The sequence below is a fragment of the Lichenostomus cassidix genome, chromosome 6, assembly GCF_008360975.1.
Source record: "Lichenostomus cassidix isolate B80296 chromosome 6, HeHo_3.0, whole genome shotgun sequence".
Lineage (NCBI taxonomy): Eukaryota > Metazoa > Chordata > Aves > Passeriformes > Meliphagidae > Lichenostomus > Lichenostomus cassidix.
In genome coordinates, this window is record NC_139487.1 from 29589913 (window position 1) to 29608231 (window position 18319).

The 18319-nt window shown below is 42.8% G+C and overlaps 1 protein-coding gene across 1 annotated transcript; it reads left to right on the top strand.

The window, feature by feature from the left end:
- The first annotated feature begins 3091 nt into the window (after positions 1 to 3091).
- NRBF2 (nuclear receptor binding factor 2) lies at positions 3092 to 17655 on the top strand. Its single transcript, XM_085064254.1, has 4 exons — positions 3092 to 3244; positions 13199 to 13283; positions 14989 to 15029; positions 16126 to 17655. The coding sequence occupies exons 1-4, from the start codon at positions 3191 to 3193 to the stop codon at positions 16831 to 16833; spliced, it is 888 nt and encodes a 295-aa protein (XP_084920380.1). The 5' UTR covers positions 3092 to 3190; the 3' UTR covers positions 16834 to 17655.
- Positions 17656 to 18319: the final 664 nt, after the last annotated feature.

The following is an 18319-nucleotide window of genomic DNA, read 5'->3' on the forward strand; positions in this document are numbered from 1 at the left end:
AAACCAAGTTACAGATAAATTCTCGCAAATGAAAATAGGAACTAGCAAGGTGTCTTTGGGAAGCTCCTTGCCAGAAGAGACTATCTTGTCTAACCACGTATGTTAGAAGAAAAACTCCCTGCAGCACTCCCATGTTGCAGAGCTAGTCCCTACAGCACAGGGATAGCTGAGAGCTATGGCGTATCAGGCCATGTGGGCTCCCTCAGAGACCCACAGACGCCACTCATGTCTGAGGATCACTGCTACAAAGGGCACAAATGGAACTCTAGACTTTCTTTAGTTGCTGCTAATTAGTGTTTTTCACTTCTTGTTTTCTGGGTGTCTCACCTTCAGCCCTGCCTTCTCTCCTTTTCTCTTTCCCTTTTTTTCTTGCCTTCTTTCCCCTTACAATCTGTTTTTGCCACACTCCTATGAACTCGTGCCACCCTTTGCTCCACCTGACAAAGTTACACACAATCCCTCTACTGCACTTTTTTTCTCTGGTCTTCACAAAACACAGAGTTGTGTGGACCACAGCACTCACTATGTTTGGTGGTCTAACAGCTCGTTTGCTTTTCAGTGCCCTGCTTTGCTGGTCTCTCTCAAGACAGTGCATTTTGAATAATTAATCACAGAATCATTAAGGTTGGAAAACGTCAAGTCCAAGCATTAACCCAGCACTGCCAGGTCCACCACTAAGCCCTAAGTACCACACCTGCAAGTTTTTTTAATATTTTCAGGTATTGCTATTCCATCATTGCCCTGGGCAGCCTGTACCAAATGCTTGACAGCCCTTTCAGTGAATAAATTTTTCCTCCTATCAAATCTAAACCTTCCTGTGTGCAATTTGAGGCTGTTTCCTCTTATTCTATCACTTGTTACCTGGGAGAATTGACACTACTGTGCTATTTAGCACATGCACGGTGATATGGCATTTTTAGTATCATTGCCATTGTCACCTGTCTCCATATATTGCAATTCCTGTGATGAAGAGCCATGGCGAGCCTTGGCACTTTCACTGCTTTGTGACTCTGCTAGGGGAACTTAGGAATCCCACTCTCCCCTCACCCCAGCCCTTGGTATCTGTCCCTTAAGCCTCTACCTACTGCTTTTAAAGTGTTCTTTGAGCTCCCATGGGATAGAAGGGTTTAGTAGCAGAGCCTTTTTTATTACCTCACATTTTGCTCTATTCCCATCAATGAGCATCCTCTGGAAGAAAGAGCCATCACAGTAACTTGAACTAAGAGAAAAATAGCAAGAATATAGGCGAGAGGTGAGGAAGATAGTTCTCTTGTTAAAGCATTCCAATTAAACTTACCCAATGCTGGTCTTCATGCCAGTTTTAAAGCTCCTGTATGGCGATGGCTGGATGCAGGGCTTTAGAGGTTTCAGACTGACAGTATAGCAGCTAGCTGCTGGCATCCATGTACAACTACAATCAAATTTCATATGCCAGTTTCAGCCTTATATTGGCTTACATCCATTATTTTGAATTATATCCTCCCAACACTTATTAAAGACCTGGGGATGCTGACTTGATACTGTGCAGAATATGATGCAACTGGAATGTAACTATTTCTTACTCATTGAGAGCCATGTCACTTATTCCTAGGCAAGGTTTTGACCAGACATTCATATTTTCATGCGTGATTTCTTTACATCCTCTCTGTGCTGCATTGTCACTCTGCAGGTGGGGGTCAGTCTCTTCTCCCAGGCAACCATTGGCAGAACAAGAGGACACAGTCTTAAGCTGTGCCAGGGGAAGGTTAGTTTAGACATCAGGAAAAAATTCTTCACTGAAAGAGTGATTGGGCACTGGAACCTTCTGCCCAGGGAGGTGGTGGAGTCACCATCCCTGGATGTGTTTAAAAAAAGACTGGACATGGCACTCAGTGCCATGGTTTAGTTGATGAGGAGGTGCTACGTCATAGGTTGGACCTGATGATCTCAAAGGTTTTTCCTACCTAGTTCATTCTGTGATTCTGTAATTATAAAAGGCACTTATTTAACTGGTGTTGCACTAAGAACCACTATGTGCCATCCTGGGGGCACTTTTCCCCACAGCTCTTCCCCTTAGTAAGCCCCAGCAGGCAGGAGAGTGGTGCAAGGCATTAAGTAATACTGATGAGGGCATTAAATAATATTGGATGCAGTATCATACATTGGGGTAGGCCACTAATCACTGGATACCAGTGGAACTCTGCCACCGATCACAGTCCTCTGAGCCTGGCAGCTCAGCTGCTTTTCAGTCCATCTCTGTGTCCATTTATCTAGACCACACTTCATCACTTCCTATACAGTGATCTTATGGGAGATTGTCAAAAGCATACTGAAGTCGAGATAAATATGCATACGTGGCCGCAAACTTGCATTAGAAATCTCTCTGTAATACTAATCATCCTTATAGAACAATCACCAACACTGAAATACTTTAAATTAAGATCATAAGCAGCGATCTCCAAGGAGTAGCTGAGGTCACTTGGTTTGTTCAGCCTGGAGGAGACTGAGGGGAGCCCTCATTGCGGTCTGCAACATCCTTGAGGCGAAGCAGAAGGGCAAGCACTCATGTCTTCACTGTCGTGGCCACTGACTGACTCGAGGAAACGGCTGAAGAGGAGTTAGGGGAGGCTTTGGTTGGATGTCAGGGAAAGGCTCTTCCCCCAGAGGGTGGCCAGGCACTGAATAGCCTCCTCAGGGAAGTCGTCACGGCACCAAGCCTGACAGAGCTCAAGGAGCGTTTGGACAATGCTCTTGGGCACAGAGTGTGATTCCTGGGGTGTCCTGTGCAGGGCCAGCAGCTGGACTCGATGATCCTCACGGCTCCGTTCCAACTCAGCATACCCTATGATTCTAAGATCTCCTTTTCTTTTTTTTTTTTTTCCCCCTCCACCGTTTTAGGGCCTAACTTCTCCAAGCAGCAAGGCAGGTGACGTTTTCCTTTATATTTCCTTTCCTCCGCGCCTGCTGACCGGCACACGCTCGCCGAACGGCGACCCAGCTCCGCCCTCCCCCTGCGCTCCCCACACACACCCGCTCTGCCCTCAGCCGGGCGGCGCGCGGCGCCCGTTGCCCCGGCGACGCGGCCCCGTAGTCTCGCGAGGCGGCGGCCGGCTCTCGCGGGCAGGGCGGAAGCGGCCGCCGTGTTTACAACCCGCGCCGGGCCCGGGACGCGCCGGGCCGGGCCGGGGGCAGCGGCGAGCGCCGCCCGCCCATGTGCCCGCAGCCCCCGCCGCCCATGGAAGTGATGGAGGGGCCCCTCAACCTGGTGAGCGCGGGGGGTGCAGGGGAAGGGGGGCGCGTCCTGTCGAGCCTGTGCCGCCGCCCGGGCAGCGGGGAGAGGGTGACACCCCTCGGCTCCTTCCCCGGGTCACCGGGCGGAGAGGCGCGACCTGAACGGAAAAGGGGATCTCGCCGCGCTTCTTTGCCCCCCGACACCTGTTCAGGTGTCGTGTCAGGCCGTGGCTGGACGGAGCGGGGCCCGGGCCCGGGCCGGGGCCGTCCCGGGCTGGAAGGGGGTGCGCTCGGCCGGTGCCGCCGAGGGCAGCGCCGCTCCGTGCCGGGAGCGCGGCCAGGGGGGAGTCGTGGCGTGTCCGGACTGGATACCAGGGTGCGTGGGGACACCGCCTTGCGAAAGCAAGGGACGAGGGAAGTTCAGGAAGGAAGCGTCTAGAGGAAACGGCTAGATGACCCAGGGCATATCCATGAGAGTTTCAAGAGTTCTAGAGGCTTGCCAGGGCCCAGTAATGGCTAAGTGCTTCCTTTAATTTCAGAAGGTGAAACATTTTAAAACCTTAAATCAGCAATTACTCTGTTTAAACTAAATTTATAAGGAAGCTGAACTGAAACGCAGATGATCTGAAAAACGTGTCTTCACAAAAGCTAATCAGATATTAAACAGCCTAAATTGGCAGGTCTCTGTCCCATAGGCAAGATCTAGGTGAAGAGGAGTTAATTCTCTGCTGCCTTGAGGGTTTTAGCAAAGCTGTATCTTGGCTATGTGGTGATACACAGAGCATTCCCTTAGAAAACAAGCTTTGGTCCAGCAGTCCAGTTAGCCAGAAGCAGCACAGTGGGAATACAGCTGTATTGCTTCCAGGAATGAGTTCGATCCAGAAATTGTTTAGACATTGCCCTGCAAACCTCAGACTTGTGTCAGTTTAGTTTGTAATCAAGGCTTATTTACACCAGGATGGTGTCAGCCCTGACAGATTCTTGCCTACTGAGTCAGTCAGGTATTTCTGGATTGCTCTCCTTAGTTTCAGAAAGACTTCTAGAAATGTCATTGCAGACCACCCATGGAATTAGGGCTGGCAGTCTGGTAGGAAATCATCTATTTAGATCTGTAGGTTCTGCAATGGCGCAGAACCACTCTGGGTATGTCAGCATCATGCTGTCTCACTTTTTAGTATGTCTATTGAAAGATTAATTGAAGTAAGGAACAGCAGGAAGGAGGAAAGCTCTTGTAACCTGTTGCTGTCATAGGGTTAAAGTCAGGCAAACTTACAGCATGGTAATGCAGGAGGGCTAAACTATAGCTGTTTCACAGACACTGTAAAAACCTTTAAAAAATATAGATCTAGTGCGTAAGATTCTAAAGAGAAAATTATAATTGTATGTTCACTAGTAAATGTCTGAAAGTGGCAACTTTTTTGGCAGTATCACCAGTCAGTTGTGTTTCTTGCTGAGACCACTTAGAAGGATCGTAGGAGTGACACAACTGTGACTAAAGCCTGGTTTATGACCTTGTGACCACAGCAGTAGTGTGCAGTTATCATCCCTGTCTAGCTCCAGGCTGACAGTAAGGTCAAGACACTTCTGTGTAATGGATGATACAGGAAAAGAAGTTGCTTTACACACTTCCTTACACAAAATTATGAAATTGCCTGTGAATATGGTCCTACAGTGTCCTGAAATACAAAAACTTTTCTTGAAACTGCTGTGCAATACAGTCATGGATCATTTTATACAGAAAAGTGACCCTTCAGGTTGTGTCAAGCACCGTGGAAACTCTTATTGAGAAGAGCTTGAATGAGTACAGTACCATGGTTAGAATATGCCTGCATTTTTACAAGGACATGAACAAGAAGGAGGAACAGCAGTTTTTCAAAGCTCTTCTGTTTGTAGCCCCTCTCTGCTGCAGAGCTCCAGACTGACAACATTCAAGGAAGGTGCCAACCTCCAATATAAGAACGCTTATTTAAGTTTTTTATACTATCCAGTGTTACTTATTGCACCCTCTTTTCCAATAAATTTCTTCTCTCACCTAAGTCTAGTTCCTGTGGATTGGAAAAGCAGCTTTTTCCAAAGGTGCCCGTGAGGAAAATAAAGCTACCCAAAAAAAAAAAAAAAAAAAGGCAACCAAACCCTCCAAATCACCCAACACCTAAACTACACAGTTATTTTGAATACAGTAATCAGTCTTATTGAACTATCAATGACTTAAATACAAGACATTTTCTCTCTTTCAGCATATCAGTTTTTACAAAACTGATTTTCATCAGTTAATGTCTTTCATTAGAATTTAGCAAAGTACCTGAAGGTTGCTTTGTCTTGTAAAAAATATATATTAATTGTGGATTGGAGCATCTAGTTTTAGTTACTGGAAAGTATGGATACAGTCCTGATTTTCCAGCTGATCTGACCACAAAAAAAACACTTTAATGCTGTATCTTGTATTCTCCTGGCTTCAATTATGCTGTTTTTCTGAACCTTCTGAAAGATACATTTCCCTAAAATAATACTGTATCTTTATGAAACTGGGTCTTCAACATCCAAATAAAATGTTTAGGTTATGCTATGGAACTTAAAACCAGCATGAAATAAGTGCAGTCTCTGCACCAGCAGGCAGCCATATAGCAGGTACCTAGCCCAGCTGATTACTTCTTTCAGACATAATCTAGAGTCAAAACCAAAAACATCTCAACATTCTTTTTACAATCAAAAGTTCTACTGTAAAAGCATGAAGATAAGTCTTGTATGAACACTGCATGTTTTTACAGAGCAGCTTAAGAACTTCTCTGTGCTGCTTGCCATAGAGGCAATTCCTACTTCCATCTGATTTAGGTAAAGAATTTTGGTCTCACATCCTGCCACAATTTTAAGCTTAGGTATAGGAGCAAAAGTTACAAGTTAAGAAGCACAACCACACTGCTGACTATCAGAAGCTTGGAAGTAACACCGTAAGGATGAGTCAAATAGTATTAACCTCAGGAAGAGACTAGAAATTGCTCATTAAACAGAGTTGACACCCAGGACTTCGTAACTCTGCAGATTCTACTTTAACACCTCAGTTTTGTCCTGTAGCTAAGGAGCCATACCACTTCTACCTTGTATTCTTCCTGCAAAATAGTAGCATTATGGTTTATAACAAAACACAGTCCAAAATCTGGTGAATATCTGTCACACCTCTAAGTTTCTTGAAACATAAAGGACCCAGCTTGAAGAGCTGTTGTTTTGGTGAAAACCAGAGAGCACAGACCAGTAGCTGAAGTGAGAATTGCACAAAATGTGTATTCCAAGAATCTGATATAGTGAAAGCTTTTAGTATTAATGCTGCAAGCCATTGGTAGCAGCCATTTCAGTGCAAACCAATCAATGGTTTACTTTAACAAATTATTTCAAAGTGAGGTAATATTACATCCACACAAAGGCAAAATAACAAACAGAATAAATATGCAATATGGAAGTGTAGGCGGAGAAAATAGAAAACATCTATGAAAGTTCACTAGAGACCAAAGGATTTAAACTGCACAAGTTAGTGTTTGTGACTTAATGCCAACCTGCACATCTGTTATTTTCATTGGAAAACCAGGAATATTATGTTAATCTACAGAAACATCCACTGAACCCCCTTTTTTTCCTTGATAATTTTTAAATAAAGCTTAACCTGAAAGCTGCTATATTTCATCTTCCAGTGTAAAGTGAAACAAAAAAAAGGGCAGATACACTCAATTCTGAACTCAAATCAGAGAGAACAAGCTTGTACAGTAACAAAAGGGGAAGTATCACTGGAAGATATTTGTTTTTACCACAGTGGTGGGAGAACTGAAAGGTGTGAAGCCACAGAGGCAGCAGCATATCTGAGGAGGTGCATCAGATGCTCAGCTGAACAGCCAGATCAGTAATAGCCACTTTGGAGAAGCTAAACAATGTTGTGTGCAGGCATATAACTGCTGTAAAAGCACAACACAAAACTGTTCCTTGTGGCACATAAAACAACTTGCAGCAGCTCCCAGTCAAGAACATAATTAGCTAAGTGATGGGTGGCTGACAAGCATCATTTCCTCACTGTACCTGTGCTGTTTGGGTACCTACCAGCAGTGCCTTTCTTCTGTGTCACACTGGCAGTACATGCCTGTCATCAAGCCACAGAGTTCAGCTCTGAGTAAGCATTACCAGCAATTAAAAGACCCAAATGAAGCCATCTCAGAGTGGCCTGGTGAGACAGCATACTGAAGCCACAGCTGAAGCCTTTCTGCCCCACTTGTTTTGAAATTGTTGCTCTTGGAAGTTGTTTACTGGACAATTTTTTGTGATGGTTTGGATGCTCCTACTCAGAGGTAGCTCAGTTGCTGTAACAGCTTGAGCCATGTGGTTTAGGGCCACATACAGAAGCCTAGATGGGTTTTGTTTATTATCAGGGCAATGAAATGGTTCTCACTTAGCTTGTAACCTCCAGTTAGCAAGACTTGTGTGACATTATATATGGGGGACAATAAGAACATTGCCAAAGCAGCTGAGAACTGTAGGCATGCAAAATGCTCCCGGAGGTGGTGGAGCTACTACTGTCCCTGGATAAGCAAAGACTGCACATGACACTCAATGCTATAGTCTACTTGACATGATAGTGTTCAGTCATAGGCTGAATGCAATCTCACTGTCTTTTCCAACCTAATTCATTCTGTGAAAATGGCTCTGACAAACAATTTGAAGCATTTAGTGCTTTTATCATACTAAATGGATGAAAAGGAAGTGAATGAGGTGGATTTGACTATGCATTAGGTGAAAGCATACCACACCTTAATGAAAGTGCAGGTGATCAGGGAAAGGGCTGCAGCTCTGCCTGTATGGGGTTTTGAAGACTCCACCTAACCTGAACAGTGAATGCAAGTTGGGTACATTCCAGATCTCTTAATTGCATTTGCATGGTGAGGAACTCAGACTAACCATTTTATCTGAAACTTGGAACAGGTTGAGAACACACGCGTAGTCAATTAGAGCTATTCAGTGAATTAATGGGGGCTGCCTAAACAACTGGTTGCTTCTCTGCCCATTTATTTAAAGTCTAATACTATTGCTTACATGCTAGTTGAACTTTAACATGTTTACAATTCAATACAAAGTGAGTGAGTAGTCTGTATTCTCAACGTTAACATTCTCATGAGAGTGTCACATACTTGTTTTGCTCTATAGGAACACTAACCTATAATTTGCACAGTGGAGTCATTGTTCTGTCAACCTTGCTAAATACAGGCTTTCAAAGACAGCAAATTGAGCTAACATGTGACTAGTGGTCTTGGTTGAACTGCCGCAATGGATTCTGCCATTTTTTGGTTCTCCTTTAGTCATCTTTCTCTACAGAATACAAGTATTTAAAAACGGGGGCTTGCTTCTCGTGGTAAAGGTACACCATTACCATTTCTTCACTCTTACTGCAAATATATTCTCATTATTTAGCATAAGTTACGGTACAGCTCTTTATTATTTTTGCTTTTAGTGTAACTGCCAGTGAATACAAGCATTTTCTGTAGTCAACCTGATCAAGGTTGCACTTTTTTTTTTTTAATAAATGGATGGCTATAGCTCATTCTTGGATCTCTCAGGTTAAGTTTTGGGTTTGTATTCTCTCTTTATTCCATTTTCTCACTGCATATGAGGACATACACATTCAAACCTTTCTAAAGTCACTGTTTCATAGTAAGGATGGGTTTGAAAGAGGCTTCTGTAAGTACAGCTAACAGAGTGTGTGTGGGGTGGGAAGAACAGTGGTGCACCACCTCATCCCACCCTTTGTGGCCTGCTGCTGTAAACACCCACATGGAAAACACTTAGCACTCCTCTGGATAATACAGAAACAGCACAGCATGCACTTTCTGACTGTTCAAAATGGCAAGCAGACCTGTATCCTTAAGGAAACAAATCCTAAAATAGATCCCTCATCTCTCAAAAAAGCCCTTCTTCTTTGTTTTCAACAGTAGGAGAGCACAGGTATTGATCATTTCTGGCAAGAATAACTGGTATGCACAGTCCATAACAAAGTAGATGATAGCAGCATCAAACAGTGGTTTCACTCAAAATATTTACAAACAGAAACTTCTTTGCAGTTAAGCTTTCATCAGGCCCCATCATTTTAGCAGCTGAATTTTTCTTGTCTTGCCTTTGTCATTTTAAATAAAGCACTGTAATTTGTGCTCCATAATCACATTAAAATACATCATTTTCTAGAGTCCCTTGTAATATACAAAGAAGGCTGTAAGCTTAACGTCTTGTGCAAGGCTTTGTCCAGTGAAGAGCTGTTCCCATTAGTGGAACAGAGAAAAACAAAACGTACACAAGACTATCTGTCTCAGCTGTAGGAGCCCTGTTGCAAATAGCTGCTGCTAGGAGAGGGTAGTAGGCCTACTCTATTGGAAAATGAGTAGTACTACATCAGCCTTTTTAAAATTAAAATATTGGATGAAACAGGTTTTTTCCTGTTTATGATAACTAGCTCCTTTTTATGATAACTAGCCATCAAGTAGAACTGTATGGGGAAAAGTAGAAACTTTCCCTCCTTATCCCCCAGCCTAAGGTAGGATCCCAATGTGGTAGTCCTTTAAGTTGTAACAGTACAGTATCTCTAGAAAGAAAACTAACATTGTTATTTTTTCTTTTGAGGGACCAGTATTAGATCTGGCAAGTGGGCCTTATAACTTCATTTCTCATAGCCTGTAGTCACATCATTGTCTAGTCTATAATGGGGAAAACAAAACCAAAAAGAAGGAGTGTTAAAATGTGATTAAAGAAAGCTGTAGGCAAAGAGAAGACTCTAATTGCTGTTCTAGAGGATTGTTTGATTTGGGCTAGCTGGGTGGAAAAAGTCAAATAGGAATATTTCCCTAGAATAGCAGTACAAACTTCAAAAAGTAGATGTCATCCCTCAACACCTCAACTACAGTTGGAAAGTGCATGGAAAAATGTCTCCCTTACCTTCTACAGTTGGTCCAGAGTGCTTCAAGTCACACAGTAAGGCTTGTACAACTCTCTTAAGCACCAAATATATTGGAGCCAGGTGAGGAAGCTTTTTAGCTTGGCCATCCTTCACTCACACCTGCTTCCCTTTACAAGAATGCAGTTGTCACACCTGTCCATTTGCCTACTGGGAATTCCTGCTAGTCAGGATTGGGACATCTGGAAGTAGTTGTCAGCCTGCTTCCCCTTTTCAGTTCCAGAGCTTGTTAATAAATTATAATTATTCTTACACCCCATCCTACATTAATTTCCAGCACTGCAAGTGGAAGAGGAAAGAGAGATCTAAAAACCCACCAGAGTCAAGCAGCAGGTGTTTCTGTGGCCACAGCAGCAAGACCAAAGTCAAAGCAGTCCTGCTTAGATCTGCTGGGAACCAGCATTGCAGTTCCAGAGCTGTTGTGTGAACACCTTCGTCTAGCATGACGTCACACCAGGGATAAACTTGAGAGTAATCTTCTTCTTTGTGATAGAGGACCAGTTCTTCCATTGCCAGTTTTATAATGGGACACAGGCCACCCTGAGTTCAAAATAGATTTGCTAACAATGGCTGGAAGCTGCATGGCTGAGTGTAACTGAGCACTGAGGATAAACCAGCAGAGTAGACAACATGTAGAAGCTCATCCATGATAATGACTATTAAGCATCCAAGTGCTTCTGTTGCAGCTTCATCACTTGCTGCTAGGAAACAGAACCACTAATTTCTTCAAACTGTGTGTTGATAATTAAGCTACCATGAAAGTGGGAGAAATTCCTTGGTCCTTCCACAATCAACTATTTGAAATAAACACTCATGGGTTAAAATAAATGAGCAAATATTTCCTTGTTAACCTGGCAGGAAAAGATAGGAAAAGAGGAATTCCTTGCCCGTGACTGACTGCAAAACAGCGAGTTTTCCCACACAGGACTGTGCTTAAAACTGATTTTTTCTCTGCTGTGGCTCCTGTTGTTTCCATTGGGAAGTCTGTTGCATCAGAGTAAGATGGCCTGATGTATATTTTGATGTAAGAGCAAGAAAGGCATTGTAACCTTGTCATCAGAGGACCCTAGGTTTTCTTTTTGCTAGCACCTATGGACTGGTGTTTTCCTAATGTTATTCACAGTTCAGCCCAGCTTCTTCAGACTCCCTTCAGCTTCACTAGAAGTTAATTGAGAATGGAAATAATTTAATTGCTCAATCAAATAAGAACTGAATGTCCTCAGATGTTCTGCATATGCTTAAGTGATTTGAGTGAGATCACATTCCAGTAGTTTAAAACATAGGAGAATAACCTTTGAAAACAATGGGACTCAAATTCTTGTATGTAGAAACTAATAAATAGATCCCATCCCCTGACTTGTTGAATTGCTTTCTTAGCTCTTCTATCTCTGGCTATTCTGTTTCCTCTTTCTTTTTTTTTTTTTTTTAGACTTGCCCATGCAGTTTGCAGAAGCAGCTGTATCAATACTAATTTCTTGAAAAATTGTTTTGCAAAGAACTAGCTCAGGTGTTCTTATGTCCATGACATAGCTAATTTTAATGGGACAAGCTGCCAGGAATAACCAAGGAGATGGCTCTATCTGTGCTGATACTGTTTGTTCATACCAATGGGAAATAAGTTAATCTTTCTAGCATGTCATTTACAGGAGTCCATAGAAAAATGCCATAAAATAGATGATTTTCCAATAGGAAAACACTTCCTCTCCTGAGATTATTTAGCCTCAGGGTAGAAGAAATGGGAAATGCTAACAATGCTCTTGAGGATTCAATGAAGGTGAGGAAGAAGAATATAACAAAGAATATTTGTTGTAAATAATCAAGGAGTTGTGTTTTGAGTTCTTTAAGAACACACCATATTAGCATACGGAATCAGTTTTTGGAAAGCCAAATGTGTGCATGGAGTGATGTAACTGCCAGGGATTGCTTAAGAGCAACTGTTGCCCAAACGGGTGTTTTCTGTACAAGTCATTCTCTTCTGTGGTGTCAGAGCTGTTAAGTTTGTGGTAGAAAACTGAACTTACTGTAACACTGTAGGGCATAACTCCACTTGGAAGACAAAGATGACAAACTGACATGCATTTCAGAGCTTGTATTTTAAATGGAAGTTAATACAATTACCATGTAAGTATCAGTACCTGATGTCTGTTTACTTCAAGCTCTACATGTAGTAAAGCAGTCCTGAGCAGTGTGTGTTACTGACAGTCTCCAGCTAGTGCTTGTAGCCTTTCACATTAAACAGCTTGTCTTGGAGGGAGGGCCATAAAATTCATGTCTTGTAGCAGTGACAAAAAATACTTGCTTTCATGAATGTTGCAGTGCGGGTTATGCAATACTGTTTCTCACTGAGCATATGCAAATACTTGAATCAAATTCTTGCTTTCAGCAACAGCCTTAGTCTATGTTGGTGGTTTACATTAGTGGTTTACAAATACGAGTGTAGATTTAATTGTTGTACAGCAACAACGTGACTTTGATACTTTTAACTATGGCTGTGCTGCTACCATTAGTTGGTGTGAGCTGCAGATAAAACCCATCAATTTATTTACCCAAGAGGCAAAATATCTTGGGCATGGGGCAGCAGAAAATGTCAAATCAGCTGTAAGATGTAACACAATTCAAATACCTCACATTCTGACAGTTAAATTGGACCAAAATACTTAAAACTTCTCATAACTTCTTTTGGCCTAATGTCCTACTTACATGACTATGGCAAGTGCCTGCCTAAAAAGGAGAACATGTACATTCTGAGGAACAGCTTTAAAAGTATTTTGTTGTGTACACACCAGTTTTGCTGCAGTAACAGGCTTCAGTTCTTACCAGTACAAACTCTTGTAAGGTAGTATTAAAGAGGAAATCCAGTTGTAAATCTTGGAAGGGACTGAAGATCTGAGCCTAAAAGCTCGAGAATTGGAATCAGTACAAGTTTCTCGGATGTACTGGTTACTTTTAAGACAGATATAACTATTTGTCTGTTAACCTTCATTGAAATAACGCTCTTTTGTTAATTTTCAGGCTCACCAGCAAAGCAGAAAAGCAGACCGCTTGTTGGCAGCAGGGAAATATGAAGAAGCAATTTCTTGTCACAAAAAAGCTGCTGGTGAGTAGGTTATTTCTCACATTTCAACTGTTAAAATCCGTTTCTAGATTTGCATGCTCCATGCACCAAGCCTGTCTCGAGTTCAAGAAGTGTTTGGGCAACACTCTGGGACACATGGGATTCTTGGGGTGTCCTGCACAGGGCCAGGAGTTGGACTCAATGGGCCTGGTGGGTCCCATCCAACTCAGCAGATTCTGTGGTTCTATGGTTCTGTGTAAGTAGAATGTCTAGCTACTTGCAAAATTTTTGTTTTTAAAATGTGAGATTGTTTTTCAGTCCAGATCAAGAACCCTTTTGAAAACTTTTTTTCTCATATGAGCAGCTAAAGTCAGACATTTCCAGAGTTGTTTAGGCTGGGGGTGGTTATCACTGTGAAGGCAGTTCTTGACTGAAGATGAAGCCAACACCTTGTGGCATGCACAGACTGAAGCTGGGTAGCTGCTCTAAGCCAGTGTCACTTTATACTTTGTGTTTTCTTTACTGCTTTCATAGCCGAGGTGACAGTGCTTTCTCTGTTGGTAAAGGACAAATATTTGCTCACAAAACTTCGCCTTCCTAATGTCTGAATCAAGGCAGCTAAAAACAGGTGATGAGCTGCCCAGAACTCGAGCACAACAGCAGATTGCATCACAGGCCTCACCACTGCAGGGACAGCCTCTCCTGTGTGAGATCCTGTGCATTTACCTGTCCATTTAAATAGTCCTGCTTAATTATTTGTTGGAGTCCCTCAGCTCTCTGACAGTGTGGCAGCTTCTTGGCAGAAGAAGAAAAAGGAGGTCTTAATTGATGCAACAAGTAGGACATTTTCAGTGACAGGGCTTGTGTGGAGACAAAGTGAGTGGCTACTCTGAACATGGTAACCTAGATACCAGGCGTTCTTGCTGTCCATTCATAAATACTAGAAAACCCCATAAAGAGAGAAATTAATAGTTTCTTTGGTATTTATGAATACTCACAGTGATGAGGGATTGCACTTATATCCTAAAATGCAGACTTTTCTTTTTGTTTTCCTTCACTTCATATACCAAGACAAAACCTGAAAATACACTGAATGTTTCTTGCTTTCCTTTGTCTGATGGTTCTATGCCATTATCTTGCATCATTCCAAATTTGGTTGAGCATTTCTCATACCTTGTAATTTTCAGCACCAGTAACAAATGCTCAGTCTAAAGTGCTGCTCTGACTCTTAAGCCAGCATGTTTTCTGGTTTGGAGGGGAAGTTGGTGAAAAAAGTGAGCAACTAAAGACCATAACTTTTCATCACGAATATAATTTAAAAGCATGACTTCATAATACAGGTGGTGCCATGGGAAAGAGCATTTTACGTGCCACATTTTGTCGTGAAGTGCTTATATGTTAAAAGTCTGGTCCTTGGCTGTGTTACTTCCCTTCATGGGAAAGCTTTTCTTCTGGGACTTTCTGGAAATTGCTGCTGTTCTTCTAAAAACAAACTGGAGCAACCCAAGCCAACAGGATACCATGGGAAGGGTGTAGTGTGTATTACTAGTTCTTACAGTAATTTTTTCAGACTTCTGAAAAACAGCAGGTGTTTCCAGCCCCTGTAACTTGGTAAATACTTTGCCTCTAGACTGCTGCCTTTATGTGGGGATTGAACACACAGGTCTGAAGCCTTTTCTTAGCTTTTCTGGAAGCGTTCAAGTTTTGCAGCCATGCCATGAGTGCTGATGGATGTTCTGTCCCGCAGGGTACCTCACGGACGCGATGAAGCTGACCCAGTCGGAGCAGGTGAGACAGAGCACGGCAGATGCCAGAACCAGCCACAGCTCCGTGGTGTGCCCGTGTGTCCTGTTGTGTCTGATCACACCCCTTCTGGGCATTAGCCTCTGCAAAATTTTCTGAACTCTTGGCAAGTATGCCAGGAGTTTCACAAGTGTGGTAATATTAGCCTTCCTAGAGTGTTTTTTCAAGTTTATGTAGAGCAGGGACAAGAGAAATCTTAACCCATCCAAGGGGTGTCCAGCTCTCCAGTCTGCCAGACATCTTCAAGTAGGTGATAAAACTAGTGTTGTGTTTATCTGTGAGGCACTTAGTATTTTGCTGAGACAAAAAGCCAAGCATCTTACATACAGTGTGTAATTTTGGTGTAATGCATCCTGACTGGGGTGTCTCCAGAACAAGAGCCCTGACACTTTTTCTTACTCATTGCACAAGTCTATCTGTGAATGTAGTAGTGTAGTCTGCTGAGCACTTTTGTAGCAGAAGGCTTTGAGTTTAGCCAATATTATAAAATCAAATAACCCTTGGAGATCAGACATCTGTCTTTGCTCCAATGTGTCATTCTTGTAGAAAAATGGTCGTTCACCCAGGTGGTTCCTGTGAATTAATAAGCACCATGCCACCCCCTTCATTAAATATGGCTGAATCATTTGGGACCATACCTGGCCTTGGAACAATTTGCTGCTTCATTTTGGGGATTATTCATATATCTACACAGATACTATCGTAGAAGCATACAAAAAGTTTGCATTGTTTAGCCAAAGTGTAGCTGTTCATGCCAAGTGAATATCTTTCTTCATGGTGTTGGTCATAGGTCAGTTAAACTCTGGTTGCCTCTGCCCAGAAGTGTTGCAGCCTGGTCAGTGACTCACAAACAAAATGACCAGTAGTTATGCTAAATTTGGGTGACATATCTGTATCTGTTGCACTGTACAAGCAGAGAGCACTTCCTGTTGGATTTAGTATCTGAATAACAAAAGCATGCCCTGGGGCATATAGTGATGGTATTCATCTAAATATTTACACACATGTGACTTAATGTGTGTGAATACTTAGGTGGGATTAGGGATCACCAACTAAATTGTTTAATCTTGTTCTTACTCAGGCTCAGCTATCACTGGAATTACAAAGGGATAGTCACATGAAACAGTTACTGCTCATCCAGGAGAGGTGGAAAAGGGCAAAGAGGGAGGAAAAGCTGAAAGCGCAGCAGAGTGCTGACAAGGAAGCAGCTGCACATCTTCAGACTTCTTACAAGCCATCTGCTGAAGACTCTGATGATCAAAACATACTGGTTCCTGTTGCTCAGAAATACAGTTCTTCCACAGAGAAACATCCACAGGGTGTCTTTGACAGGGACCCAGATACACTTTTATTTCTGCTTCAGAAAAAAAAGGAGCCAGTGGAAGCATGTATTGGGAGTAAAGCTCCAAAAGATGACAAAACAATAATAGAAGAGCAGGCAACCAAAATTGTAGATTTGAAACGGCTCATAGAATCTCTTGTAGCTGAAAATGAGAGATTAAGGAGAGAGAATAAGCAGTTAAAAGCAGAAAGAGCTAGACTCCAAAAATCTCCAGTAGACAAGGAGTTGGATGTAGATGCTGACTTTGTTGAGAAGTCAGAGTTGTGGGGTCTGCAGCAGCACTCGGAAACTGCTTCTTCAGCTGCAACTTGGCAGAAGTTTGCAACAACTGCTGGGAAGGCAAAGGACATTCCAATACCCAACCTTCCCCCCCTAGACATCCCGTCCCCCGAACTCCCGCTGCTGGAACTCTCCGACGATATACTGAAAGGACTGATGAATAGTTAAAAACCAGAAAAAGTGCTCAATGTAGTTACCCAAACTTGAGAAAAGGGAAAGCCACCAGGACAATGGTGATCTGAGGGCAGAAACATTTACCACAATCCTACTGTTGGAGAAAAGGCATTAAGCAACTTTGTTACTGTGAAATACACATCATATCTGATCTACTTCATGGAAGTTAAAGGTACCATAGTTGGTATAAGATGGTGAGCTCTTTAGTCTTTCTCCCAACGTTTCAAACCAAACGACTGCCTGGAGAATGTTTCAAGTAACACAATCCTTCAGGGTTTTTAAGTATGCTATATGTAATAGTTATCTATAATGCCATAAATGATGGTGCAGAACCTAACTGTTATGGTTGCCAGTCGGCTGCCACTTCATATTGAAAAATGCTTTCTAGCATGAATTTAAACTGTGCATTTCATTATGCATAACTTCGTTAATTCAAATACAGTGCAATTTATACACCTCCTAGATGGATTTATGTGCCACACTCTGTACTCCTGACCATGTTAACCTCAAGTCAGGAGAGATTTTAATTTCCATTCTATGAAGGAACCAACTTATTAGTTCTGTTGACGAGGGGGTTTTTTGGGGTTATCTGTTTACATATCTAATCAGGGTGCATCAAATCTAGCTATTGGTTTCTGTATAAAGTGACATGGTTTAAAATGAAAAATCTATACTTAAGGAAAAATACCCTTTTTGTTTTCAGTGATGCATGAATGGAAGTAATTCTAGCTGGCAGTATTTGATTGAAAAAGAAATTGTTTACAGCTTAAACTGATTCAAAAAGGATAGGAAAATAAAAACCAAGGTGTTTTGGCATTAACTGTCTGTTAAATTTCTACAAATGTTGCAGAGTATAAAGAACAAATTAGTACTTGTACTAACTGTTAGTACACACGTACAGCTGAGCTTCTGCGTTCGTCGTCCAGCAGATTGGAGAAAGCTGAGATGAATTCAGAGGGCCTTGGCCACCTGAGCAGTGACCTGGCTGACAGCCGGGTTCCAGCACTGCAGAGCAGCTCCCTGGGTTTGCCAGCGCACGGCCCAGCCAGAGCTGTAGAACGATGTTGAGGGCGCCGGGTCCGAGCAGGGCTCTGAACACCCCTGAGGGCTCTGGGTGTGACAGGCTCTGAACACCCCTGAGGGCACTGGGTGTGACAGGCCCTGAGCACCTCCTGAGGGCACTGGGTGTGACAGACCCTGAACACCCCTGAGGGCACTGGGTGTGACAGACCCTGCTCACCCCTGAGGGCACTGGGTGTGACAGGCCCTGAGCACCTCCTGAGGGCACTGGGTCTGACAGGGCCCTGCTCACCTGTCGTGGGTTTGAGACAGGACCCTGCCAGGAGGACGCACGAAAAAGGGCAAACAGGCTTCAAGCGTAAAGTTGCAAGAAGTGTTTAATTACCTAACAGAGTTGGAGGATAAATGCAAGGCAAAAATAAACTTTTCTCCTAGATGTTAAAAACAATTCACTGATGTT